Here is a 27,644-nt window from a genome sequence, read left to right as displayed (position 1 = left end):
AAGTTGCTTCAGCTCCTTAATTATTTTGTTTGTCCTTTTTAAGAACCTCTTCTAGCTCTACAATATCCCCTTTGAAGTGTGGTAACCAGAACTATATCCAGAATTCCAACTGTAGTTGTACCATGAGTTTGCATAGACTTTTTGATGTTGGCAGTCTTCAATTCCTGATGATTCCCAAAATGGATTTTGTCTTTTTTCCTACCAGCTGCTTATCAGGATCTATGTTTTCATCAAGCTATCCACCACAACCCCAATATCTGTTCAGATAGCTCAGACCCCATCAACATGTTTTTGAAGTTGGGATCTTTTTGTTCAAAAGTACATCACTTTCCACTTGCTTCCATTGCCCATTTCAGTGCTCGCCCCTCAGTCTGGAAGGATGCATTTGAAGTTCTTCACTATCTGCTTTTGTTTTGTTTTTTATTACTCTCTACATAAAAAAGTAAAGGTAAAGGACCCCTGGACGGTTGAGTCCAGTCAAAGGCGACTATGGGGTTGCGGTGCTCATCTCGATTTCAGGCAGAGGGAGCCGGCATTTGTCCACAGACTGTTTTCCGGGTCAGGTGGCCAACATGACTAAACCGCTACTGGTGCATGGAGGACTGTGACGTGCCAGAGCGCATGGAAACACCATTTACCTTCCTGCCACAGCGGTACCTATTTATCTACTTGCACTTGTATGCTTTCGAACTGCTAGGTTGGCAGGAGCTGGGACAGAGCAATGGGAGCTCACCCCGTCACGGGGATTCAAACTGCCGACCTTCCAATTGGCAAGCCCAAGAGGCTCAGTGGTTTATACCACAGCACCACCCACGTACTTCTGCGAATATATTCTACAACTTTATTCATCCAAATGCATTTCGGCAATTAGATATTTAACTTGTCTTGATAATATTATGTAGGACTGGCATGAGTTGCAGAAATGACATCCAGTAATTATGGTTATTTTGTTCTTTAAAGATTTTGATTAATTAGAGATACATTGAGCATTCTTACAGGCCTTTTAACCTAGCAAATTATGGACTGCCCAGCCGTTTAGCAGAATAAAATAAATAGGCCAATGGAGGGTCCTATTGCTATCACAGCATAATCAAGTGTATAAATATGGAGGGAAATGTGCTTATATGGCAACATTGTATTGGAATGACATGTGGTTGATGGCAATGTAGGTTACATTGTATCACCAGAGGACATATTGATTAACTCAATCTATCTAAGTGGCAAATACATCATCAGTGATTTGTCATTAATGTGGTATTTACAGTTATCCCTAGGGATTTGCTTTATGAGAAATAGCATGTGGCAACAAAAGTAGAAATAAATTATGAGCACAAAACATCTTCCTCTTCTGACTATTACACATATGCTAATTATTGTGGTGATATATCGATATATAGATATAGACCAAACAAAAGTGGCAATAGGTTTGGAACAGAGACATGCTCCTAAGTTGCTCCCAGCATTGAACTATTATAATGTAATATGTGGAAGGGTTACTGTCTGCCTCATATTACGGCATGTTTAAATCACACCACTGTACTTGTGGACCCATGGGGCAACACTCAAATTATGATGGAAATCCACAAGCACAACCCAACCTCTCCTATTTTTGCAAAAACTTGCTCCCCCTCCCAAAGTATTTTAAAAACAGAGCTTTGGGGCCTCACGAAAAGGTGAGGAGACCAGCCCTGCTCCCTTTAGCTCAAGCATGGGAGTAGTTTTGTGTTCCAGGCCTTCTTCACACACATTTCGGGATAATTTTAGACATGAGAATTACCTGGAGAACCTTCACTGGAAGTTTGGAAAACTAAACTAAATATGATGCATTCTTTTAAAATTAACTTAAATATTCCATCCTTGAGGAAGACGAGAATTTTTTTAAAAAGCACATATATAATGTCAAAATTATCTACAATGCAAAGAGCACATTTGTAAATCTCCACTAGCTTAGTAAGGAATTAGCGCAAAGGCACTTTAGAAAACTGCTCAGCTTTGGGCTCCCATAAGTTGCCAGCAGGGCAGAGTGCCGCTGTTGGGAAGGAAAGCACAAAGAATGCTTTGCGACATGCCTGTCAACACTTCTGCTTGGTCTTTTATGTGCTCCTGCTTGCCAGCAGCCCCATGTAAAACCAAATGAGGAGGAACCACTTTCAGGCTTGCTAACAATTCTTCCAAAAGGGAGGTCTCTCCCCCCCCCCCCGCACTCTTCTGTCCCTTAGGAAGTTTTCAATAAATAAAGCATCCTCTGGCATTTGAAGAGTTAATTTGCTGCCATCTAGCGGCCCTCTAGTATTTTTGCAAGCTGTCCTTCTAAGTGCCCTGGAGACAGAGAAGGATCTGTAAAAGGTGTGATATGCTTTGGCATCACCTGTGCTGATACTATGGGCAGGAAAGGGAGGAACATGCTGTCCCTGCAGAATTATTTGCCCAAGGATTCATGATCACTTTGTTGCTTGTTAGAAGCAGGTTTCTCAAGCACCTTTCAAGGAAAACCTGGCCTTGTTTTGTTTGAAGGGAAAGAAAAAACACCCCACAATTCACTTATAGCTTCCCTGTGCAAAGATAAACACAGTAATTAAAATAAAATAGACAGTATGGGATGGCATGCAAGGTCAGTCCAGCCTTGCAAGCTAGTAAAGTGACCTGCTTCAGAGGGCACCATGTTGAGGAAGGAAATAATAGATTCTTAATGGTGCAGAAAGACTCTTAGTCTCAGGGTCGTAGGTTAGAGCCCCATGTGGGGCAAAAAGATCCCTGCATTGCAGGGGGTTGGACTAGATGGCCCTCAGGGTCCCTTTCCATCTCTATGATTCTATGAAAACTGTTAGTACTAGCAAGGGGGCTGGGGGACATTTGGGTTCTGCTCTGAAGAGCAAAATGTACTGGACTTTGCGGCAGAGGCAACACTCAGGTATATTTCATATACCGTACTTAGGAAGACTAATTGAAGTATACATCCAACTGTTGCACATCTGTGTTAACTATCCTGCATACACACACCATACATTTAAAGCACATTATTTTCCGTCAATGAGTCCTGGGAACTGCGGTTTACCCATTACAGAGCTACAGTGTCCACTATTCTTAACAAACTACAGTTCCCATAGTTTTTCGGGAGGGGGTTTATGTGTTTGGGTGACAATAAAAATTATTTCTTTGTCAATTTTTTAAAATTAACCTGGCTGCATTGTGTTCTCTTACAGTTGGATTTCCTTTTAAAGTCTCCATTTTCTCAGTGCCAGTTGTCAAAACTTGTTTATCCAGCTTCATGTAATGCCTTTGAATATGACCACTCGGTAATTATAAATCTCTGCAACTAGCTTGTTCAGTTACCTGAATTTTTGTTACCAAAACATTCTAAATGGCCTCACATGGCACTTACAAGTTGTATTGCATCTGTGCCTTCTTTTTTAGATATCTGGTTTCATGCAAATATTGCAGCTTTCTTTCCCTGCAATGCAGGGAAAGGCTATTTGTGCGTAGTGAATTGTGTACTGCGGCAAAAGGCCTCTCTTTTCTATATATATAAAATTTGAATTGATTTTCAGTTAATAACTTTTAACCTCCTGAACCAAAGAGTCTGTTGCGTGGTGCATGCATCAAAGCCTTGAGCAGGTGAATGATAGGCTGGAAACTGCTTTCCTATGTGTCTTCTCATCTAGCTGCACAATCCTGGTACCTGCTGAAGATCTAACTGAAGATTTCAGATGCTAATAGTTGCTTCTTTTCTCTAAATTGGCTAGTTAAAATTCTACAACATTTAACCAATCTAGGCAAATAATGTAGCTGTTCAAAACACATCCCTTGTTTGCAGATGCCAGTAAGCCACAGAAAAAAGAAAAGCAGTCCTGTATTCTAATTTCAGTTTGATTCCCGGAGTGCTATTGCTTAGGAAGACAAAAATAGCCCAGTGAGAACTGAGCATGCTCTGTGGGCATGGAATGCTGACCTGCTATTAGGAGAGGGTGTAGAGAAATTGGGGGGGGGGGAGAAAGGAATGGAGTGGAGTGGCTGGAACAATGAACAGAAGTACTTCACACTAAATATTCTACTAGCTCATGCAAATTATCAAGGTGGGATGCAATATTTACAACACAAAACTCTTGCTCATATATTAATAATATCTGTTAGTCTTTAAGGTGCTACTAGACTTTTTTTTGCTGATGAAGACTAACACAGCAGCTACCTGCTGGTAGTAATCAAGTCTTTGAATGATTGCAGCCAAACAACACCATCAATGAACAAGAGGGAGTTATCGACAGACTTGGGGGTAACTGAGATTGCAGAAGTATAAAAAAAAGCTTTAGGAAAAAGCTTCTAAGACAGAGCTGGGAAACTTTTTAGGCCTGGTAGGCCAGATCTTTTTTTCTCTCCCTCCACCACTGCTCATGGGCCAACATTGACAGGTGAGCAGGACTATTGATCTGCCCGCCATCTAACATCATGATACTGTCCGCAGCTGACTGATAGGTGGGCGATCCCACCCATCAGAGTTGTCCTTTGAGGTTGGGGTTATGGGTCTGTTTCACTAGTGCGTTCCCTACTGGGAACATTTTAGCAAAGGAGATCCTAGCAGATGAGTGGAAGGTTCAATCCTGTTGGCTACGAGGGTCTGCTTCACCCAAGCATTCTCCACAGGGAATGAGCTAGTGAAGCGTCACCCAGTGAAATTGAGCCCCACCTTCTTTCCCATCAACTGGGTGATGCCAGCTGATGGACAAATGGGCATGGTTTGGGGTAAATGGCTTCACAGGCCAGCTAGAAAAAGAATCTGCATAACAAAGAAAGGTAATATTCTGCTGTCCTACTGGTTTGACTCATTTACAATAAAGAATCTTTACAATTGGGGAATACTGCACTAGGTGATTTAAATGACTGCCTGGGACAGTACATTGAAGGGAGGAGGTGCCATATTTTGAGCGATGGCAGTTAGATAGTAGTAATGGTCCATCAGTAGCACACCTGTGTGGTGCTTTTGTTTATGTTTCTCTCAAGCACTGCAGGATCTAAGAGGAGGCAAGCAAATGCAGTGCAATAGATTTTAAGAAGTGAAGACTTTTAAGAATTGGATTCAGTTTTATGAAAAATGTGCTCAACGAACATCATCCTAACCAGAAATGCTTGTGTCAAATAGGACTATGTGACCATGAAATTACATGAAGCAGTAGCTGCAGGTAGCAGATTTCAGAAGGGCAGCATTTTCTTATCTCCAAAGTCTAATTGGGAGCAGTGACCATGGTGCTATTAAATTAAATGTACATGTAAATGGCCATTTGCCAAGAAAATCCAACATGGTCACATTTGACTTCAAAAAAAGAAAATTCCCCAAAATGAGGGGATTGGTAAAAAGGAAGTTGAAAGGCAAAGTCAAGAGGGTCAAATCATTCCAAAATGCCTGGGAGTTGTTTAAAAACACAATAGTAGAAGCTGATCTGGAGTGGATACCAAAGATGAGGAAAGGTACCATGAGGGCCAAGAGCATGCCAAAGTGGTTGATGAACAGAGTCAAAAGAAGGCTTCCTTTTAAAAAAATGGAAGTCTTGTACAAACAAAGAGAACACAAGGAGCATAAGGAGATTGCAGAGAAGCTGGACAAATTATTTGGATTTGTGGACATCCAATGAAACTGGATATTGGAATTTTCAGGACACATTAAACAAAATACTAAGCAGTTCATATTAAAACCATGGAACTTGCTCCTTCACGAGCCAGTGATGGCCACCAACTATGATGGCTTTATAAGAGGATTAGACAAATTCATAGTGAATAAGGCCATGCCTACTAACCATGATGGCTGTGCTCTGCTTCCATGGTTGGAGGTGGTAATACCTCTGAACACTAGATTCTGGAAACTGCAGGAAGCCCTGGTTGTAGGCTTCCCACAGGCATCTGGTTGGCCAGAACAGGATGCTAGGTTAGATGGCGCCACTGGCCAAATCCAGAAGGCTGCTCTTATATTCTATTGGTACATGCTATTAAGCAAAAATGCACAGGGAGAGGGTTGGAATCAATTTACTAGTTTGCTGCAGGTGCAAAAGTGTCTAAAGATGGTTATATACACTTATGCCTTATGGCTGGTGCTTTTCGCCATCCCTGCCTTATCATCTTCAATGTGTGAGAGCTTGTAGTGCTGGTGAGTAAAAGGCGGGCTTTTGTAAATATTTCTGGACCAAATCCTGACCTAGCAAGCTTTACTTGATGGCTTTGGTTGCCACCCCATCTGTAGAACTGCAGCAATTTGAGCGAGTCATTTGTGTTTGGTAACATTTAGGATAAACAACACCCAAGTTCAGTTTACTCTTTTGTGTCTTACATACGGCCCCTGGTATCTGCTCGGCAGGGTAGCCATATAAGGGATAAAGTTCTGCATGTCTATAAAGCAGTGGAGCTGTGTGTGTGTGTGTGTGTGTGTGTTTAGACTTACAGTACAGTCATTATTTTAACAGCACTTATTGTGACTTAAGGTCAACATTCGTCTTCCAGAATTTTCTTTATTGAAGGAACGAAGCTTTATGCCATAACCCCATGTCTCTTCTAATTGAATGAGTGCTTCCTTTGTCCTTGAAGCAACAAAGAAATATGTGCATCTAGTCTCCGCAACATGGAAAGCATCTACTTTCAGATTTGGCATGTCTCAACTTTAAAACCGGCTCTCTCTTTTTTAAGGTGTATTGGCACACCCCTGCTTCAGTTGCAATGTACAGTACTGAAGGACATTGCTGTGGCTTTCTAGAACAAAGAATTGGCAACTACCACAGCTCAGATGTGATAGGCATTGATGCAGTCTGTTGGAAGGTTAGGGTCCTTAAGCTTTTCCTTAGCTCTGCTACACATACCTGCAAACGTCTGAATATGCGAGAAAAAATGCTTTCAAATAACTTGAGTTGGTTAACTGGAATGAAAAGACTTTGAATAGTGTAGTTCCTTAATAACCATGCTTGTTGCTGTTGCCACGTGCTTTCCTTCCTGGATAGAATGAGAGAAGATTGTTCCAGCGTGTGACACAGAGAAAATGCAGCAAAGGATAATGTAGAGGTGCCCACATGTGCTGGAAGTAGCTTTTGATACATCACCATGACATGTACTGATGCAGGGTGGCCCCTTCTGCATTGCAATAAAAATGGGGATGGGGATTTGCAAAAGCTAATTTGTGTATATAGGTGCAAATATAGAAATAATTAATATACTGCACAGCTTGAGCAGTGAGTAAAGGTAAAGGACCCTGACAGTTAAGTCATCGCAAACGACTCTAGGGTTGCGGCGCTCATCTCGCTTTACTGGCCGAGGGAGCTGATGTTTGTCTGCAGACAGCTTCCGGGTCATGTGGCCAGCATGACTAAGCCGCTTCTGGCGAAACCAGAGCAGTGCACGGAAATGCCATTTACCTTCCCGCTGGAGCGGTACCTATTTATCTACTTGCACTTTGATGTGCCTTCTAACTGCTAGGTTGGCAGGAGCTGGGACTGAACAGGAGCTCACCCCATTGCGGGGATTCGAACCGCCAACCTTCCGATCAGTAAGCCCAAGGCTCAGTGGTTTACACCACAGCGCCACCTGCGTCCCGAGCAGTGAGTACCTCAGGAAAATCCAAGCATTGGTACAGAGAATATTGTTCCCTAGTTTTTGCTAGTCTAACAGAGTGTTTCCCAAACTTGGGTCTCCTGCTGTTTTTGGACTACAACTCCCATCATCCCTAGCTGGCAGGACCAGTGGTCAGGGATGATGGGAATTGTAGTCCAAAAACAGCTGGAGACCAAAGTTTGGGAAACACTGGTCTAACACACCGATGTTTATTTCATAGTGCTATGTTGTTCTATGTAGCATACTTCCTAACTTTTTTCATTTCTCATCAGTCTCTTTGCTTTTGTGCCCTACAAATTATTTCACAGCACATCATTCCATTAGCAAAAAGCCCTTGCTTCACTCCTTAACCTGAACTACCACCTGCATAATGAGTGGCAACTTGGTAACCATGCTGTCTAGATTCAGCCTACCTGATTCTAGTTTTTACATCACTGTCACTTCTAAACTACTAGCTACATTGTATTTCTACAAGTATAGTTAACTGTCACTCTGAACTCCGGCACTACCAGTTTTAACTTTAATTCAGACTGGAATCCCTTTGAATTTATACCGTAATCCCAATACCTTACCTAGGAATAGTCTCTTCAAACTATGACTCAGAAGAAGTAGAGGCTTTCTGGGTATAGTTTTTAGTAGCTTGTATTTAGCTGTTGTGGAAGAAAAGCATTTGATGTGCAAAAACTGGCACAGGAGAGTGACACCCAATTATTGCTAGTATCAGTTAGATGTATCTCATGCTAATATCCTTAAACTTTAAACATATTCTAGATCAGGGGTTCCCAACAAAATTTTCTCGAGGACCCCTCATCGAGCCGCTATTGTGACAAGGACCCCCATTAATTCCTAATCCTAAAATTAAAAAGTGAGAGCCAAATTAAGAGTCTTTTTATATTTTATATTTATACGTTTTTTACAGTTCTTCCTCTTCATCTGTAGGCCTTTGTCGTTTTAACGAACCACTTTTTAACCAACGGTCCATTTTTAACTACGCGAACTGTAGCTTCCGCGAAAAACAACGCTTTGTTTACAAACACTACTGTTTTGCAAAGAGGCAGCGCGCGCCAGGGAGGAGGGAGGGGAATGGAGAAGACAGGGTACCTGCGCAGTAGCGCACAAATGAAGCCTACGCGCGCAAAGCATCTTGGGGAGGTGAGCGTTAGTAGAATGCGTGCGCTGCCTCTTTGCAAAGCAGTAGTGTTTGTAAAGCGCCACCTAACGGCATACAGCAGAACTACTGCCTCTATCTAATTCTAGTTTTGCGCTAGACTCTTATCCTACGAAATATATTTAATATATTTTTTATTCTAATAGCATCTTGCGGACCCCTCTGGCATAGCTCGCGGACCCCTGGGGGTCCCCGGACCACCTGTTGGGAACCACTGTTCTAGATAGACTATGGTATGTTAGATATCAGAGTACAAGTCAGCTTGACAAAACCCAGGTACACTTTGTTAATAACCATGTATTAAACCTTGAAGAGACATAAGTGCAGGAAAGACGAAAAAAGCTCTGTGGTTGTCAGTACTGGAGGACTAAAACATGGTTCTCTAGCTTTAAATCAGAAGATTAATTGTTTAATGCTATGTGTTATATGTTTTGGAAGTCTACATTCTCATTGTGTTCAGTGGGCATATTTTCCTATCACCAATAATTCTCCACTGCATTGTTCCACTGCATTTCAGAAGTAACCACACTCCAGTAGCTGCACTTTATTTAAAGAGATTTCTTTATCATTTAACTTTATTACAGCAGGCACAGCCTGGACGCTGTTCGAGTGACAAGGACTATTTCCTTAATTACTGTGCATTGATAATAGCATTTACTCTGGCAGCTCCAGTGCTATTCAATCAAGCGAGATTCAATACAAAAAAAGCTGATTTGCCAAAAGGAAGATTAGCATAAGTGCCTGCAGTCACATTCTATTTTTAAAGGTAAAGTTACTTCTTGTCAGAACTTTATTAAAAGCCATAACATGATTACTATCATCTACCTGCTATTGTTAAAAAATAAATAAATCTTAAAAATCTGCAAAGTTCAATATTTAAGCTAAGGACATTTAACATGCTCCCTCCTCCCATCCTAAAGTATTTGATCACATCTGATTTACAAAAGCAACGGCAGGGTTTATTTCTCTGACGTAGATACTCAAATTTATTGTACCAAGTTTTCCTCCCCCTAATTTTGTATTGCTGCACTTAGTCATCGCTTGATTAAGTGATGACTAAGGAGATTGCTTTTTAAAATGGAACATTTCTCTTTTTTTGCAGTGGATCTAGCATAAACTGGAAATGCCGACTTCAGCATTACGCACATCTCTTAGCAGAAGGTTAAACAGGACATTTAAATATTATGGCACGCTATGATGAGATCAAAGCTCAGAAAACAAATGGTAACCGGATAACAGCACTTGGTATGCTCAATTATCAAACGTAGAAGATTGAGGACCACATTATGACCTGTACACGTAAATGAGTCCAGCAGGTCAAACCACTAAAGGAAAGGCATATATATTCCATAGCTTCCTCTTAACAAAATGGCAGGCACACAGTTTTAAATCCTTCTAAAACGGCTGAGAGCATTGGATAGCCATCTTTTTACAAAGACTCTTGTTGCCGATTATAGCTATCTCGCTAGGGGTTGTTCTGGGCTTGTTCCTTCACAGCTGGCTATTGTTGCGAGAATAAGAGAACAGACACTACTTCAATAAGTAAAACTATGAAGTCAGTACCGGTAACTGAGCTCGCTCTTTCAGCAACTTGTTTAACAAGTGCTGATGTAGGCTTAGAGACACAGTGCATTCCCCTCTTATTTTAACTCTTATTAAGTAGACTTGACTTTAAACAACAGTTAAGACTTTCAAGGTGGCAACAAAGCTGACAAAAGTGAAATTGCCAACAGTAGTTGTGCTGAAATATTAAGAGACTTTTTATACCTCTCTTCATACTGGGAAAAGTAAAATGCTTTATGGTTGGAAGAAGTGACAGAAAGAAGACAAGGGAAATGACAGCAATGACCATTGTTTATATTCCTCACGAACAGCAAGATGAAAATGCTACAAACATTTAGCTCTGATTTGGGGAGAGGGACAGTGATGTAAGTGTTCCTAGGGAACAATATTCTTATTCTGTTGAAGGAGGTGAGCCAAGACACTTAAGCTCCAGAGAACCTTTAACACAGGAAGCTATTTATCATAACAAGCTTGGTTGAGACTGCTTCCCATACTGAACCAATTAGAGTAGCTTATTTCGTCATACTTCATAACTTGCAATGATAGGTTTCCAAGCCTGGCACAGTGCAGTAATTGAATTTTGATCAAACACACATGGCCCATAACCCACTATGTGAAACTTTCAGAGCAGTTCGCAGCTTTTAAATATCCAGTCAACTTGTAGCCAAAGTACAGGATGTACTTGATGCAAGGGAGGGAGAGAATGAATGAGCTGGAACTTGGTACATCTGTAAAACAACATTTTTTTTGTTTGGCTTCTCCTCTTGCTTTTAAAGAGCAGTCAGGAAAGGGATGCTGAATCTGAGGTCATTTCTTCCTGCCTTTACTTTTATGTTCGCACATACGCTTTTCACAGTTTTTATGCAATTTGTATTAAGTCCATTGTGCAGTAATTCATGATGCATTTCCCATAATTTATGTCCATTGCTTATTCTTATTTAACAAAATAATTTAAAAGGAAAGTCACTGTCCTATTCTTGACAGGGCTATGGTTATTGTCAAAACCATGGCCTGTGTATGATGAAGCTGTCTTCTGCTTTCTGGCATGGGCAGAGACAACGAGACAACTGATGACACAGATGCTTCCATCAAATCATGTCCTTTGAAGGCAGACCCTTTCCATTAGTTTTTGTTCAGCTGAACTCTGGAAGAAATCAGAGTATTAAATGATTAATTCCTGTCAGTGGGAAAGCATGTGTGGTTCCATAGCTTCCATGAATGAAAGACAGTTTCTGAAGCTGCCTCTTGTCCCACAGGAACCCAGAGCACAATAGTAGCCTCTTGAGTCCCCTTTGCAATTCACAGTCAAACACACATCCCCCTCAAAGCCTGAACAACAGCTGCCCCCCATTTGCAGAAAGAATGGAGCTTGGATTTTCTTCACTTTTGTTCTCCTTTCTGCTCCCTTTCATAGGACTAAAATTCTATAAGGCTGGTTATAGGATAGACATGAGCTGCATCTTCTCTTCCAACCACACCTTTTATCTATGTTCATTCCCAGTGCTTGTTATCGGCATTCTACTGTAGGACACAGCTGCTGCTGGAGCCCCATGGGTGGCAGCTAGGTTAGCTTACTTCTCAGCTTCTTCCTCTTTGCTCTATGTCATTCTATAGCTTAAAGCAGGGATAGCCATTGTGATGTCTCCAGATATTGCTGGACTCTAGTGAGCATGACCAATGGCCAGGGATGATATGAGCTGTAGTCCGGTAACATCTGGACAAGCTGATGAACTCTGACTTCAAGTATAGCTAAGCACATTAAACTATTGCATACCCTAGAGATAAACACCAGTAGCAGCAAAATGCATATGTGAGCTAGTAGACAGCTGTAAATCACCTGCTTCTTGTCATCTGGCTGTGAACCAGCAAGGAAATAGAGACATTTCAATAGCAAACTTCCATACACTGGAAAACAATGCAAATGAATGGTATCCTTGGTAAGATTTGTAATTGCAGGATACAAATACATTCTGATTGCTTGAAGTTACAAACTTGCATGCCTGCAAACTTACAGTACAGAAGTTTAATATGGAAGTCATTTAATATGACCCTGAGAAATACTTGTTGGCTGTATTGGGAAACCAAATGTCAACTGTATTGGGAAACCACATGGCACCAACTGAGCCAAAGAACTCACTGGCTTAGCACAAATGAGCAAATGTGTGGATTCCTGGTGAAATCAGTCACTGTGCTCCTCAGTCATTTTGCTCCTGCCATAAGCTGTGGTCTGGCTTAGGGTGCCATCTGAACCTGGGCTCATGATTTAGCTCTCCCTGACAAACCATGAGCTGTAAAAACCATAGGACAAACCTTAGTTTCAGTTTGTGATTTGTCTAGAGACAGCTAAGTCACGAGTTTGAGTTTGAATTACTGTACATGCTAAGCCAAACCACAGCTTTAGCACAGCAGCAAAACAAGTAGGGAGGGGAAAGTGGCCATGATCTCTTGGGAGCTGGCACATTTTTATTAAGCCATGCTTTGCTGTAACATGATATGTGAACCAGACCACTGGGTGGTACATGAGTCCCATGTGTTTTTTTCAAGCCTTCTTCCTATGTCATATAAAATGTGCCTTTCATCAATGCATAAGACAGACCTGCCAGGAACATAGGATATCAGTCTAGAAAACTTCAGTTGTCTCATATGCCTGTTTGGGGGTAAAGGTACCATGAGGATATAAAGGTTAGCGGTACCAGCATGCTCAGTTAAAGGATCTCTGGTGACTGGGCTGGCAAGGATAGCTGCTTGAGATCTTTAACTGACAAACTTTCCTTGAGAGCTGCTGCCAGAGTAGACAATATTTGTGAAGATGAACCACTGCCAGTTCATCTATATGCCAATCCCATGCATATAAACAGCTCCATTTGTGATTGCAGAAAATATATATAGGGTTCGAAGGTCTAGAGGCAGCCAAATCATGAGCCCTTTCGGGTTGCCACACATATACATGTGTTGTAGTGAGAGCCAGGGTATTGGCATACTAATTATGAAACTAAATCAAATTCAGATCACAGCCATTTTCCATGCTTTTCTTAATTTTATTTTTGCTAGTGGAAAAGATTAAAAATGAACATGATCCCTATTTGATTGCTGTGTTACTGAACAATTCAGTTGTAGATTTAAAGTTGTTGTTGTTGTTGTTGTTTAGTCGTTTAGTCGTGTCCGACTCTTCGTGACCCCATGGACCATAGCACGCCAGGCACTCCTGTCTTCCACTGCCTCCCGTAGTTTGGTCAAACTCATGTTCGTAGCTTCGAGAACACTGTCCAACCATCTTGTCCTCTGTCGTCCCCTTCTCCTAGTGCCCTCAATCTTTCCCAACATCAGGGTCTTTTCCAAGGATTCTTCTCTTCTCATGAGGTGGCCAAAGTATTGGAGCCTCAGCTTCACGATCTGTCCTTCCAGGGAGCACTCAGGGCTGATTTCCTTAAGAATGGATAGGTTTGATCTTCTAGCAGTCCATGGGACTCTCAAGAGTCTCCTCCAGCACCATAATTCAAAAGCATCAATTCTTCGGCGATCAGCCTTCTTTATGGTCCAGCTCTCACTTCCATACATCACTACTGGGAAAACCATAGCTTTAACTATACGGACCTTTGTCGGCAAGGTGATGTCTCTGCTTTTTAAGATGCTGTCTAGGTTTGTCATTGCTTTTCTCCCAAGAAGCAGGCGTCTTTTAATTTCGTGACTGCTGTCACCATCTGCAGTGATCAAGGAGCCCAAGAAAGTAAAATCTCTCACTGCCTCCATTTCTTCCCCTTCTATTTGCCAGGAGGTGATGGGACCAGTGGCCATGATCTTGGTTTTTTTGATGTTGAGCTTCAGACCATATTTTGCGCTCTCCTCTTTCACCCTCATTAAAAGGTTCTTTAATTCCTCCTCACTTTCTGCCATCAAGGTTGTGTCATCTGCATATCTGAGGTTGTTGATATTTCTTCCGGCAATCTTAATTCCTGCTTGGGATTCATCTAGTCCAGCCTTTCGCATGATGAATTCTGCATATAAGTTAAATAAGCAGGGAGACAATATACAACCTTGTCGTACTCCTTTCCCAATTTTGAACCACTCCGTTGTTCCATATCCAGTTCTAACTGTAGCTTCTTGTCCCACATAGAGATTTCTCAGGAGACAGATGAGGTGATCAGGCACTCCCATTTCTTTAAGAACTTGCCATAGTTTGCTGTGGTCGACACAGTCAAAGGCTTTTGCATAGTCAATGAAGCAGAAGTAGACGTTTTTCTGGAACTCTCTAGCTTTCTCCATAATCCAGCGCATGTTTGCTATTTGGTCTCTGGTTCCTCTGCCCTTTCGAAATCCAGCTTGCACTTCTGGGATTTAAAGTACATGTTGCAAACTTCTTCAAAAGGGAATTTACCGGTATATAGTAATTATACTAATGGAAGACAACCTTTGAAATTGTCGAACAGTCTAGAAACTTGATGCACCAACACAGCAGCAGACAATACTATAGGCTTTCCTTGTAGGCTAAACACAGACAGGATCAGTGCTGAACTTATAACCTGACCTTTGCAATGCACTTGTTTCAAACGGCATAAGGTATTTGGTTATGGGGTTTGGCTCCACCTACAGGAAAGAGGAGGCAAAATGTGGGGTAACTAAACATTGCTTTTGCCGAAAACTGCACCTTGCTGTCTTTTCAAGCAAGATCCACAATATTGGCTTAGTTCACTGTGGAGAAGGTAATGAACAACAGCCTCCTCTGCCACTGTTAAGAAGAGAATCACATTGTTTCTACTTTCTCCAAACCACAACACAAATGAGAGTTTGGAGTAGGGGGATCTTCGCACTGCTGTGTGTTCTTCTTATCATAGGTGAGGGGAAGTTGCATGTGATGAGTGAATGCAGTTTTGAACACTCAAAGGAGATAGTCTTGCATTAGTCACAAAACTCCCTAAAATTTGTAGGGGGTTGGTTACAAAAAAACCATTCTGGTTTCCTGTTACATGACAGGAAACAGGCATTCAACTCCTCTATGTCATGCGTACTTCATTTTACAAGAGTAATAGTTATTAATCAATTAATGAATTTTTAACATACCCAAATCCAAGGCACTTACCGGCATATTTAAGGGTATATTTGTGGTTTTCTGAATGTCTCATTAGAAATACTCAGTCTGGTAAGTCTTGCTCCATAATAATCTATGATGTAACTAGAGCCATCAGAAGGTCCTACGATCTAAAAGAGAATGTATTACAATATATATATATATATTTAAAACCATTTTGAACAAAAACAAAACAAAACACAATTTTGAACAGTATATGTGAAAAAAAATCTATTAAAACCATTACCCTAGCCCAGCAAGACATAAAACCTCTTATTAGAGCTAAAACTACTTATTAGAGCTTATTATTCCAAAACAAATATGACTGGAATTCTCTTTTAAATGTTTTTCAGGTGACTCATTTATAGTCTCCCTGCCCAGAACCCAAGAATGTTTACAGGCAGTCACCCATCCAGGTACTAACCATACTGAGACCTGCTTAGTTTCAGTCAGGTGGTGGGCGCATGAATCTTTAGGTGCAGCTGGGACTTAGAAGCAAACAAAAGCCACAAGATTCCTACAGGAGAATATGCAGTAGCATGTATAAATTGTTATAGCACTGCTGACATTTTCTGAAGTTTCAACAATAGGGTGGAAATCACACTAGCTTTACATGTGAATACTGACACATATATTTCCACAAACACCTGTGTTTAGGAAATTCAGAAACACTGTTTTTTGTTTAAAAGAACCAGCTCTTCAAGTGTCAAGCACAATCAAATGTTTTTTACTAAGCAACAGTTTCAGCAACCATTTCAGGCCATTTAGGAAGTAAATACATAGTGCCAAAATAATCTGGAAACATTCCCTTTTGTAAACATCCTTCTCATCCTCAACTTTCTTTAATTTGATATAAAAGCTGACCCAACTAAAAATCTGATCTTTGCATTAAAGTGTTTAATTGGCAGGTGTTTACAATTCATCCAAGAAACCTCACAAATTCATCTATACCTATGATGGCAACATGCAATTTCAAGCACACTGTTGTAATGGATTGAGTTCAATATTATATAAGATAGGCTCATAATTACAGTTGCCCCTCCCATGCTGTGAGATTATGTTCTAGCAGTTTTAATGCCACATCAGTTTTACTTAAGTGCTAACATAGCTGAACAGAGAAGCTGAGAGGAGCCTGAATGGATAGATTTAAATCAAGGAGTTTAATGTCTGTATTTCTATATTGTATAAAACTTCCACAAACATGTACTTCTTCCTTTGTAATGGCAAACTGAGAAAAGTGTCAATACATGAAATTATTCTGCCAAAACTCCTCTTGAATCCATGAGTATTATATTGCTGGCATACAATAATTTTGAACCTTTAAGGTTATTTTTAATCATTAGCTGGCAGGTACAAAACTCATCTATTCTAAGCCCCACTGCTAAAAAACACACACCCCACAAACCCTTCCTGTTTTTAAAGCCAGAGAACTGTGATCACTGGCAGTTAACACCCAAAAATTAATAACATACCTTCCAAGTGTCAAAAACAGAGTGGAAATGTCTATAACTATGCTTCATAGCAATTTAATTGTTTGGTCCTGAAGTTTAAGTTCTATCTGCCACCCAAGGATTCCTTACAGCTATACCTACCCTACTAGTATTACACCTCTATATTTTATGATATTGTGGTTCAAGAAGAGGTTTGGAATTCGAGGGTAGAGCAAATCCCTTCAAATGAATGGAAGTTATTTCTATTTTAGCTGTAACCCACCTTGAGTCCCTTTCAGGAAAAAAGGCAGTGTGTATATATATAATATTATAATACGTTGTATGTCTTTAAAATTTCAACAACATGGGTGGACCTGGTTGGTTTTTGAACTCTGGATTATGGGGTGCTGTACAGGAGCAGATCCACTTATATGAACGAAAGTTTGGTTCCAGGAAGCCATGATTATCTTTATGCCTAGGTCAAATATTTTAATGAGAAAGCATAATTGGATACAGGGATAATTCTTCCTACAAGTCTAACTTTGAGATAAACACAGTGATGGGCCCTATATTTTCCTTTGAAGATAAGTGTCTGGATGGTTGACAGTTCTCTGATAGCAGCACCAAAGGAACTGCAGATGAGCAAATTATGGTTCTCCCAATTCTAATTAAAAACAAGGAAAAAGAGAGGATTTATCACTCTGATCCGTTCAAACCTGTGCTGGAACAATACAGATTTTTTGTTTAATGGGGACTGGAATAAAATATTACTTTCATCTATTTCTGTTTTGGGGTACCTTTTGATTGTACATGTTTCCTGTTCAGAGTTTAAGAGTTACCTATTTCTCTGTTAATTAAACCAGGAAGCAACTGTTCAAAGAAAAGTGTCCCAGTTACAAACTATGGCATGAAAGGGGAGTGTAAGATATGAACTGGGTTCTCAAGTTTGTGGTGAGTGATGTCTTCACCCGTTTTTCCACTAATTGCCCAGGTGTGTGCCTTTGTACTATATGCTTGTTACATTACAAGATTATTTTTATGTTAACGAATATTTTCTTCCCTGGTTAGAGATAGAAGCCTTTGTTTGAGGCAATTAGTTTGAGAAAGGAGAGTACAATCTTAGCTAGAAACCAGGTGGTTTCAAGGATCTTCTTCCAGGCTTGGTCAGAATTTATAACATAGTTCTGATAAGGAAAGCTGAAAGCCTCAAGAGTTGAAAGTAAAGGAAGAGGCACAAATATTAAATATTGGGTCAAGGCATAAAGTAATTAAGGAGTAATTTTAATGAGCAAAGTATTCACATTGTGTCAGGAGATTTGAAATGAGAGGGGATCTATATTAGTGAAACACAAGGAAGTGGACATAAGCAGGGAAGGGGTTTCTCTATCTCTCTTGATATTTTCTTATGTTTTAACTTAATTGGTAGCCCCCCTCCTCAACAGCACAGTCCCTGAAGGCATGCTAGCTTGGTGGTGTGGGGAGATTGAGAGTAGGTTGTCTGTTTGCTAAGAGGAAACGTGCTTCCAGGAGTAGCTTCATAGTTTTTCTAGGGTTTTTTCTTTTACATTCTATTTTTATTTCCCCTAAAGCTTATGAATTATTTTAGCTCAAGATTTCCAGGAGAAACCAGTAGCCCTTACCATAGCAATTCTTGTAGATATATAGCTTTGCTTAATATTTTCCAAATTTAAAGCCAATTATTTACTCTTTAAGGAATAAAGCCCTTAATTTTATCTCAATATTTGGGAAACACATATCTATGTATCATACATTTAATTTACTTGCTTTAAAGTCTTAAGTAACTTTTTGTATATTGTTTCAGAATACCTTTATAATAAAGTGAAACTTTCCTACTTTTTTGAGTTAGCTAGTCTGCAGGGACGGTGTTAGAAGGATAACTGCTTTCTTATAACAAGAAATTATAAATGAAAAATGAAATATATCTCACATAGTTAATACAAACACTTCCTATTTCTTCTCTTCAGCATTTGTAGTAGCCCCATTATTACATCTATTGTAGTATGATCACTTTTATGTAACTTTCTGTTTATTCATATCATGCTTTCACCATCTTAAATGGATATTTACAATTTCTCACAATGTGCCAGTTATTTAGTCTTAATACATTTTTAAATTTTCTTTCTTTTTGTGTGGTTCTGACTCTTCAGTCACATAGAAATATGCTCAGTGGAGCATATTAATACAGATTGAATATAGAACCTGTTATTCATACTTGCTATTACATGTCAACCAAGAGAGCATGATGTCAAGAAATAGTGAATATCAGTCAGATAGGTAAAGGTTAAGTCAACATTTTTAGCCGGCTGTTCAAGCTGAAAGACATGGAGGCTAAATCAACTCATATGATTTGGCAGTGCTTGGTTTAGATCACATAGCAAAACATGTATTTTGAGACTAGCAGATACTGTGGATTTATCTTGGTGGCTCTCAACTATATACAGACAACTCCCCATTTATGCAGGGGTTGCATTCCAACGCACTGTGCATGTTGGCGGGATGCACATCAGCAGTCGTGCATGGCCTGAATGTGTGCAAATGGGGAGTTGCCTGTATATAACATAGGTTACAAGTAAAAATTAGGTGGCATGGGTCTATAAACTGACTAATACTACAACAATGGAAAGCAAACTCCTCCCAATTATGGAAGATTGGCCTCAGAACATAACAATCTGAATATGTAGTCTTTAATAAATAAAAGAAATCTAGGGACCTCTCTCTCACACTTTTCTGGACTGCCAAGCCTCATATATTTTATTAGTGTTTTTCCCTCCTCCCCACCCACCTCCCACATAATTTCACTTTTCCCAGCAGTGACAAAGGTATGGAAAAATTGTGTTCCAGGGGACTCTATCAGAAATGATACAAATATTTCATTGCTATATAACTCCTACTATTCAAAAATAAATTAAATGTTAATAAACTAGAGCTGCTGGAATAAAAAAATGTAAAACACATTCTTTAAAAAACAGAACATCCCTATAGCAAACTTCTTTTGAAACTGAGGAAAGTTTTAAAAACAGTTATTGACATGGCATGGGAATCGGCTGTTCAAATGGTGTGGGGGGGGGGAGACAATTCTGCTGGGCTAGCACAAGTCCCTTGCGGAAATCTAAGTAGCTTTTTGGATCCTAGCCAATGTCTTTTATTCTGATGTTGCAAGCTTACCTGCATTGAAATCAGAATGAAGTCTATTAAACTACCGATTCCACAAAATCCTACTGTGCAGAACTTTAATAAACCTGTGAATTAAGTGACAATTATACATTGAAGAGCATAAAAAGGTTTAGAGTGTTAGTTTTTAGACAAGGATATATTTTCCTTCATAAAACATCTTTCAATTTCTTAGAAGCCCTTGAGTGTTATCCTGAAGAAGAATATATGTAGCCAATTAGTCATTTTTCAGTGCTTACTTTACACATACACACACACACCCCTAAATAGAATTTTTGTGGGGAGAGATGTGGCTTTGACAGGTACACTACAATTAGCAAAATACTGTGGGTAACTTGGAATGGCCACAAACACACACAGGGTGATATCCAACTAAGTAAAGTTAGACCTATTGAAATCAATAGACTTAAGTGACTTAAATTCATTGATATTATTTGGTCTACTCAAAGTATGACAGTAGATATCACCCCCAGGCTGTAAATTTAGACACCTACATGTGAATGATTTCAGTACATAAAGTATAAGGGGCAAGAAAACCCTCTAAAGTGATTGGCAGGGACTTGCTCCTTGATATTATGGAAGATGGCCGTTGAGAATTTTATATTTATTTAATGCTAGGAGTCCATTTGATGCTGTGGCCGGGTCCCTGTCCAAACAGCTTCCAATCCAAGACAAAAGCAATAAAAAAGAACAATGTTAATATAGTAGCAATATTGTAGCAATTTAGGAAAGATTTGGAACTACATTGGCTTACATGGGAGAGCAGAATGTTTTTAAGTGTTGTAATAATACACTGGAGTCGCAGAACTGTCTATTTGTCTAACATGAAGAAGAATGACAGACTTAATGGGTTGTTATTCCATTGGGAAAAACCAAAATGACACTCTATAATCTGAATGGGTTTCACTCCAAATGGGTACATGAGGATTGCTACACTTATAAAAATATGGGCAAATAAATAATTAAAACATCTTTAGCCAAGCATATAAAAGCACAGGCACTACTCCTGCCAACAGTGTCTCAAAACAGCAAGGCCAGCTACTACCAAAATATTTACTGGCAACAGGGAAAAACTGCAAAAATAACAGAAAAGCAACATGTGCCAATTCTTTAAAAGATACTTGTCTTCTACCTCTATAGCATTTTCTGCCGAGGCAATAGTCAGGGAAGTCTTCCTGTAGAGCTGCTTGCATTTTAGGGGCCTGACAGGTGCCTTACATGCCCAAGTACTGATGTCTGGCAGTACATTTCATGCCATGACAGAAAAGCTTTTCTAACATGAGGTCAATTTGTGAAGACAAAACAATGATAAAATGGCTCTAACGAGATTTTTTTATGATTACACACAAGTTAATATCTCTGAAATGTCTATTAACCTATTTTCTAAGCCTATGATATTCACATGTGAATGAATTCTCTTAAAAAACCCGTTTCTTGGACTGGTAGATATTTTCCTAAACCCTTCTCAATTTTGTTGTGTATGTTTGATAGGGTACTGCCAATCATTTTGATTGCTGGTTATCAATTGGGACAACACTGATTTTTCATGACTTCATCTCAAGCCATGAAGAATCTTAAAACAAGCGAACAAACACACATACACACACACACACACACACACACACACACACACCATTAACTCTTTTCAACTCCTTGACCTTAGTGAAGCATATGAGTGGGTGTTGTCAATCACATTGGCTGTTTTTGTTGTCTTTTACCCGATTCTTTTCAAAAGTCCCATTTATTTGGATAAATGAGTATACAACCATAGCCTCAACACACTAACCTCAGTGGCATTTACTCCTCAGCAAGCATGCATAGTATCAGGCAGCTTGTCATACTAAAACCATGATTATTTTTTACCAAGTTATGAATGTTTTCAGACAAAGCCTAAGCCAAATGACTTCTACCAGATCACATTGAGGCTCAAATACCAACTCATATTTCTTAGTAACTACAGTATTAAGACTGTGCAATACTCTAATTTTACAGGGTATACAGCCAAGAAGGGTATCAAAATGACAAAAGAAGTTTAAATTTGGGAGCAGGGAAGAAAGGAGAGAAGAAAGAGGATATTCAAAACTATGTGATTAATGTAGATCCCTATCAGGTTTATAGGCAAGATTGAGAGGCATATCATGTGAGTAAGTTTTCAGTGTGGTCAAGGGCAGGACAGACTAAGGGGCTAATGCCTGACTGGGAATTCTCTTCAGAAAGGCTGCTGAAGTCAAGAGGAAAAAGCCCAAGCTTTTTCTCTTTTTGTTCTTTGATACACAAGTTCTTTGATACACAAGATACAAGGTATTTGATACATAAGATACATAAGTTCTCTTTTTGTTCTTTGATACACAAATGCCTAGGAAGCAGGCATGGCTTGTAAACATGGAAATCAATGGAGATGTGATCTGAAATGGCAGCTTGTGAAAAATATTTACTTTTAAAATACGATGGTTGATTTAACTAGCCTACCAACTGAGTTTTAATGCTTATTCATCATATATATGGCATAAATTTAGGTCACAACTTGTATTTATCATTACTTCACATTCTAGCTGTGATCAAATATACACATAGTCTTCAGTGTAATCGTCTTTGTTTACAGTATGAATGGCACCTGCATCCTATCAGCTCTTAATACAAGCTTGATGCATAGTGAGCCATTGTGGTGGCCTAATACTAAGAAGATAAAACACTCACCTAATGCAGGATACCCTAGATAAAACCTATCTGCTCCCAGCCATCCAAGAAATAAAGACAGAGCCACTGCTACTTTGTAGGAGTAACCATTTCTAGAAACAGGAGAGAAATGTGGATGAAAACAATTTGTTAAATCAAACCACCTTGCCCCAGTGAGCAAACTGGCCGCTGAATTCTGAACCAACTGAAGTTTCCGAAGTGTCCTCAGAGGCAGCCCCCCCATATAAAACTTTGCAGTAATCTAACCTATAAGTTATCAGAGCATAGACAACAGAAGTTAGGCTGCCCCTGCCTAGATAGGGGTGTATTTGGGCCAACAGTCGAAGCTGATGGAAGGCACTCCATGCCACTGAGGCCACCTGAGCCTCAAGGAACAGCAGTGGAAGTACGCACAAGCTGCCTACCTGCTCCTTCAGAGAGAGTGTAACCCTATCAAGAGCAGGCAACCTCCCATACATCCAGTCTAAGGAGTCACCCACTTAGCAGTGTCTAAGTCTCTGGATTGAGCTCCAGTTTCTTGGCTCTCATCCAGTCCATTAACAGGGCAAGACATTAGTCCAGCACACCCACTGCCACACCTGCAAATGTAAAGGAGAAGTAGAGCTGTGGGTTCTTAGCATATTGCTCACAACATACTCCAAACCTCCCGATGACCCCACTCAGTACTGTATATTTTGCTCCATAAGATGCACTTTTATCCTCCTTAAAAGTAAAAGGAAGTGTCTGTGCGTCTTATGGAGCGAATGCATGGTCCCTGGAGCTGAATTGCCCAGGGCAAAAAGCAGATCGTGCTTTTTTATATATAGCGAGAGCTAAAGGCTAACAAGAGGGAAAGAGAACCCACTCAGCAGCTGAGTGCAAGAGATTGGGAGGGAGATAAGAGAAGCTAGCTCCCTTCACGGCCCCACCCCCTTGCCCAGGCCTCCATTGTTGTGTTTCCCCAGCGACATGTGACTGGCTGATTAGATTATCTGTCTGGAAACTGTAGAAATGGCTCCTTTTCCTTTCCTAAAGAAGCTGCAGAACTGTGAGTTGAACTCCATAAAAACAGGATTTTCCCCTTTGCAAGGTAAGCTGCACAACTTTGAGTGATGCTCAAAAAAATGGAGCTTCCCCCTTTGCAAAAAAACTGCACGACTGTGAGCTGATGCTCCCCCAAAACCAGGGCTTTCCCCCTCTAAAAAATTAGGTGCGTCTTTTGGTTAGGTGCGTCTTATGGAGCAAAAAATACGGAAGTTTCACGTATATGATAAAACAGTATGGGGAATAAAATCAAACCCTAAACCCAAAATGAAGCATCCACAGAGCCAAACAATGCTCCCCAAACATCACCCTCTGAGAACAACCATCCAAGTAGGACTGGAACCACCACAAAGCAGTGCCACCCACCCACAACATAGACAGCCACTCCAGAATGATACCATGGTTGATAATATTGAAAGTCGCTGAGAAGTAAAGGAGAATTAACAGGGACATATTTTCCCTGTCTTTCTCCTGACAGAGGTAATCATACAAGGCAACCCAAGCCATTTCTGTGCCAAAACTGGGCTGAACCTCTTAGATGTGAAGCAGTTTTACTACAATTTCTTAAAACTGACGTGCTACTCCCTTACACTCTCCTCTGTCATAGAGCTGAGAAGAAAGAGGGCTAAGTCACACTTCAGACTAAGGAGGTGGCTGAAGTATATGAACAATTTCATAATTAATTTAGCCAAGCTTTACAACAAGTGGTGGCATTATATATTGAACGAAAATATTCACTTACACGTTTCGGCACTCTATAGGCTTGTAAAATCCAATTTCCTTTCCAGTAAATTGGGTTTCATTCCCAAATAAATTCTTGCAAGTAATATTTGGTGCTGGAAGACAGGCAACTGCGGGCAAAAAAAGGCATTCTGCACTAAACTCCAGGGAAAAGCCTCAAATACAGAACAAGTGAAATAAATATATGCACGTTTTTTATCAAGACAGCTGATACTACACATAGAAGAATGCAACTGCACTACAGATTAAATGTTAAATATTTTCTGGAAAAAGTGGAAATATACAAGTTAAGATTTATGAATTAACATTATAAAGAAATGACTAGCATGATAAAATAGTTCAATAAATTTATTTGCACCTATGGCACTAAGTTGTGCTAAACAAAATATATATGACAAGACAGTGAAGTGCAAATTAACATAGACTATCAAGGTGCATAGAAGGTTGTGGACCAAAGATGTTTACATACCACTGTGAATAAATACACCAATTATGCATTTAATTATAAATTGTGCCATACACAGTGTTACTGATCACCACTATACATGATCAATATGTGGTGGGGGAAGTAGTGTTTATCATGAACAGCATTTAGTCAAATAATATGCACCAGTAGCTAGACTAAAAGCATTATATTGCCATACTTCTTACCATATGCAGTGTGATTTGTACAGTTCAAAGGTTCTTGTGTTTCATTGTCAATTTTAGGATCTTCACAAATATATGTTTGAATAATTAAGGAAAACAAATATAAACTGAACTCCAATGTTAAGTGTTCAACAATAACAACACAGTAAATTATGATAAATTGTTTTTATCTGACTAAGATTTTACAGGTGGAAGTGGCCTGTTTTCCTTCTTATTACAGTGGTACCTCGGTTTATGAACACAATTGGTTCCGGAAGTCTGTTCATAAACTGAAGCGTTCATAAACTGAAGCGAACTTTCCCATTGAAAGTAATGGAAAGTGGATTAATCCGTTCCAGACGGTCCGCGGAGTAACCGTTCATAAATTGAAGCGAACTTTTCCATTGAAAGTAATGGAAAGTGGATTAATCCGTTCCAGACGGGTCCGCGAAGTACTTAAACTGAAGCGTTCATAAACTGAAACATGGGTGTAATTGGTTTCGGAAGTCTGTTCATAAACTGAAGCGTTCATAAACTGAAGCGAACTTTCCCATTAAAAGTAATGGAAAGTGAATTAATCCGTTCCAGATGGGTCCGCGGCGTTCATAAACTGAAAATTCATAAACCGAGGTGTTCATAAACAGAGGTTCCACTGTATTAATATTTTGGGTAGAAACTTTGTATTTGAAAAGCGAAGTGCTTAACTAGGCTTTACAAGAGACATAGAATTTCCTGGTATTTATTTATCTCTTACTAATAATGTGAGACAAACAAAATGGAAGAGATCAGACAACCATATAATGGCTTAAATAAAACTAAATTTAAGGATGATTTTTGCTTGTACCCAGACAGCCCTTTGTATGAACTATAATTAAACCTATTCAGTATAGTTTCCTGTTTTATCCAATCCAAGAAATGGCAGCTAGCAATTTCATAACAAATTAGGATGCTACTAAACTATGATTTAAAAATATGTTATTTAAACCATAGTTTAATATCCTGGCTTTCTTCCTCTGCTAAAAACAATTAAATGTTGTAATTTTATCCACAAGATATGACCCAGAAGCCTCAGATAGGCGGGCCATTTGATTAGAACAGGTGTGGGGAACCTGTGGCTCTCCAGATGTTGCTAGACAACAACTTCCACCATCCCTGACCACTGGCTGTGCTGGCTGAGGCTAACAGGAGTTGGAGTCCAACAGCATCTGAAGAGCCAAACTCTTCATTCTTGAACTAGGCTTTTTTCTTCTTAATTTTATTAGCATTCCTTTAGTCCAACACATCACAGACTCAGATAAAGTGACTGTACTACGTTACTCCAAAACCATTTCAAAGACATCTTAGCACAACAGACAAAGAGGGCTCACTACCCTTAACCCTTCCCCTACTTAGGGGTCCTTTACCTTTTACTTAGGTTAAATATTTTTTCTACACCTGATCACTGCCTGATGTCAGATAGCCTTGCTTGATGAGGTCACTTCATGAGGTTTAAACATATATTTCACCCCATAGCTTGCCTCTTTGCGGCTGCCACTTTTTTTGTGTATGGCAGAGCTACTGTGTCCCTTAAGACTACAAAAGATTCAACAGGTGTAGCTTCTGCCCAGCATGCAGCTGAAATGGTGCGAAGGCCTCACCGCGTGCTTTAAATCACCGGGAAAAGGGGCAGCCCCACCGCCCTCCCCAACCCATTGCAAGGCCCATCACCATGGCAACCAGGCGCTGCTGGGCGCCCTCCGCGCAGCTTCAGGATATTGGCCGACTCTCAGGTCTTCGCACTTCAGAGAAGGGTCGCCACCCGCCGCGCCCCGCGCTGCGAGACAAGCCAGCCACAAGGCTCCCAAGGACCAGAGCGCGATCACGCTGCCTTTTCCCCTCTTGTTCCCTGACAGCGGCATCTCCTGCCAGGCGGCCATGTTGGAAAAGGAGCCCCCTTGTCAGCTGACGTTTTCGCCCTATCTAGTAGCGTTGACGCCTCTCCCGAAGGGCCAGCGGGCCTCGAAATGGGGCGGAAGAAGCGGCGCTGTCCTTTCAGGGAAAAAAAAAAACCTTCATTTGCCCATAGCAAAGATGGCTCCCGTTCCTTATACTTTCCAATGCGATTGAAGGCAGAAAGCGCCCGCTTTCCCCCGGTAAACAGATAGGCGGCGAAATGGGAAGCCGGGTGCCTTTTTGAAAGATGGATGCCTTCCTAACAAAGCCGCGAGAGGAAGCTCGGATGCCCTTACTTAAGATGGATCCTTTTGAAGCGCGGAAACTTGACTAAACATTTCAGCCCCGCCCCAATCTCAAAACGAAAGCGCGTGCGGTGAATGTAGAGTATGAACAAAGGATAAAGTCAACCTCACAAATTAATGCCTGTATCATGTTATTTATTCAATTTATATTCCACCCTTCCTCCCGAACAGGGTTTCTCAAACTTGGGTCTCAAGCTGTTTTTTGGACTACTATCCCTGACAGCTGGTCCTGCTAGCTAGGGATGATGGGAGTTGTAGTAAAAAAAACAGCTGGAGTCCCCAGTTTAGGAAACCCTGCTCCCGAAGAAGCCCGGGGAGGC

The 27,644-nt window shown here is 40.3% G+C and overlaps 1 protein-coding gene across 2 annotated transcripts; it reads right to left on the bottom strand.

Moving 5' to 3' along the window:
* Positions 1-9,707: 9,707 nt before the first annotated feature.
* On the bottom strand, positions 9,708-27,084 carry TM2D1 (TM2 domain containing 1). Of its 2 annotated transcripts, none has more exons than XM_035122731.2 (7): positions 26,843-27,082; positions 25,112-25,185; positions 24,462-24,570; positions 22,697-22,788; positions 19,994-20,067; positions 15,390-15,508; positions 9,708-11,456 (listed from the first exon to the last, which is right to left on the bottom strand). In XM_035122731.2, exons 1-6 carry the CDS (start codon positions 27,001-27,003, stop codon positions 15,398-15,400), a joined length of 621 nt encoding a protein of 206 aa, XP_034978622.1. In that variant the 5' UTR covers positions 27,004-27,082; the 3' UTR covers positions 9,708-11,456; positions 15,390-15,397. The 2 variants fall into 2 exon arrangements, with proteins under 2 accessions (XP_034978622.1, XP_034978623.1); XM_035122732.2 differs by lacking the exon at positions 9,708-11,456 and adding an exon at positions 14,215-14,896 and having other exon boundaries at positions 26,843-27,084.
* Positions 27,085-27,644: the final 560 nt, after the last annotated feature.

Source organism: Zootoca vivipara, chromosome 7 (genome assembly GCF_963506605.1).
Source record: "Zootoca vivipara chromosome 7, rZooViv1.1, whole genome shotgun sequence".
Classification (NCBI taxonomy): domain Eukaryota; kingdom Metazoa; phylum Chordata; class Lepidosauria; order Squamata; family Lacertidae; genus Zootoca; species Zootoca vivipara.
The sequence above is the reverse complement of the archived record's forward strand: the minus strand, read 5'-3'. Positions and strand labels throughout refer to the sequence as shown.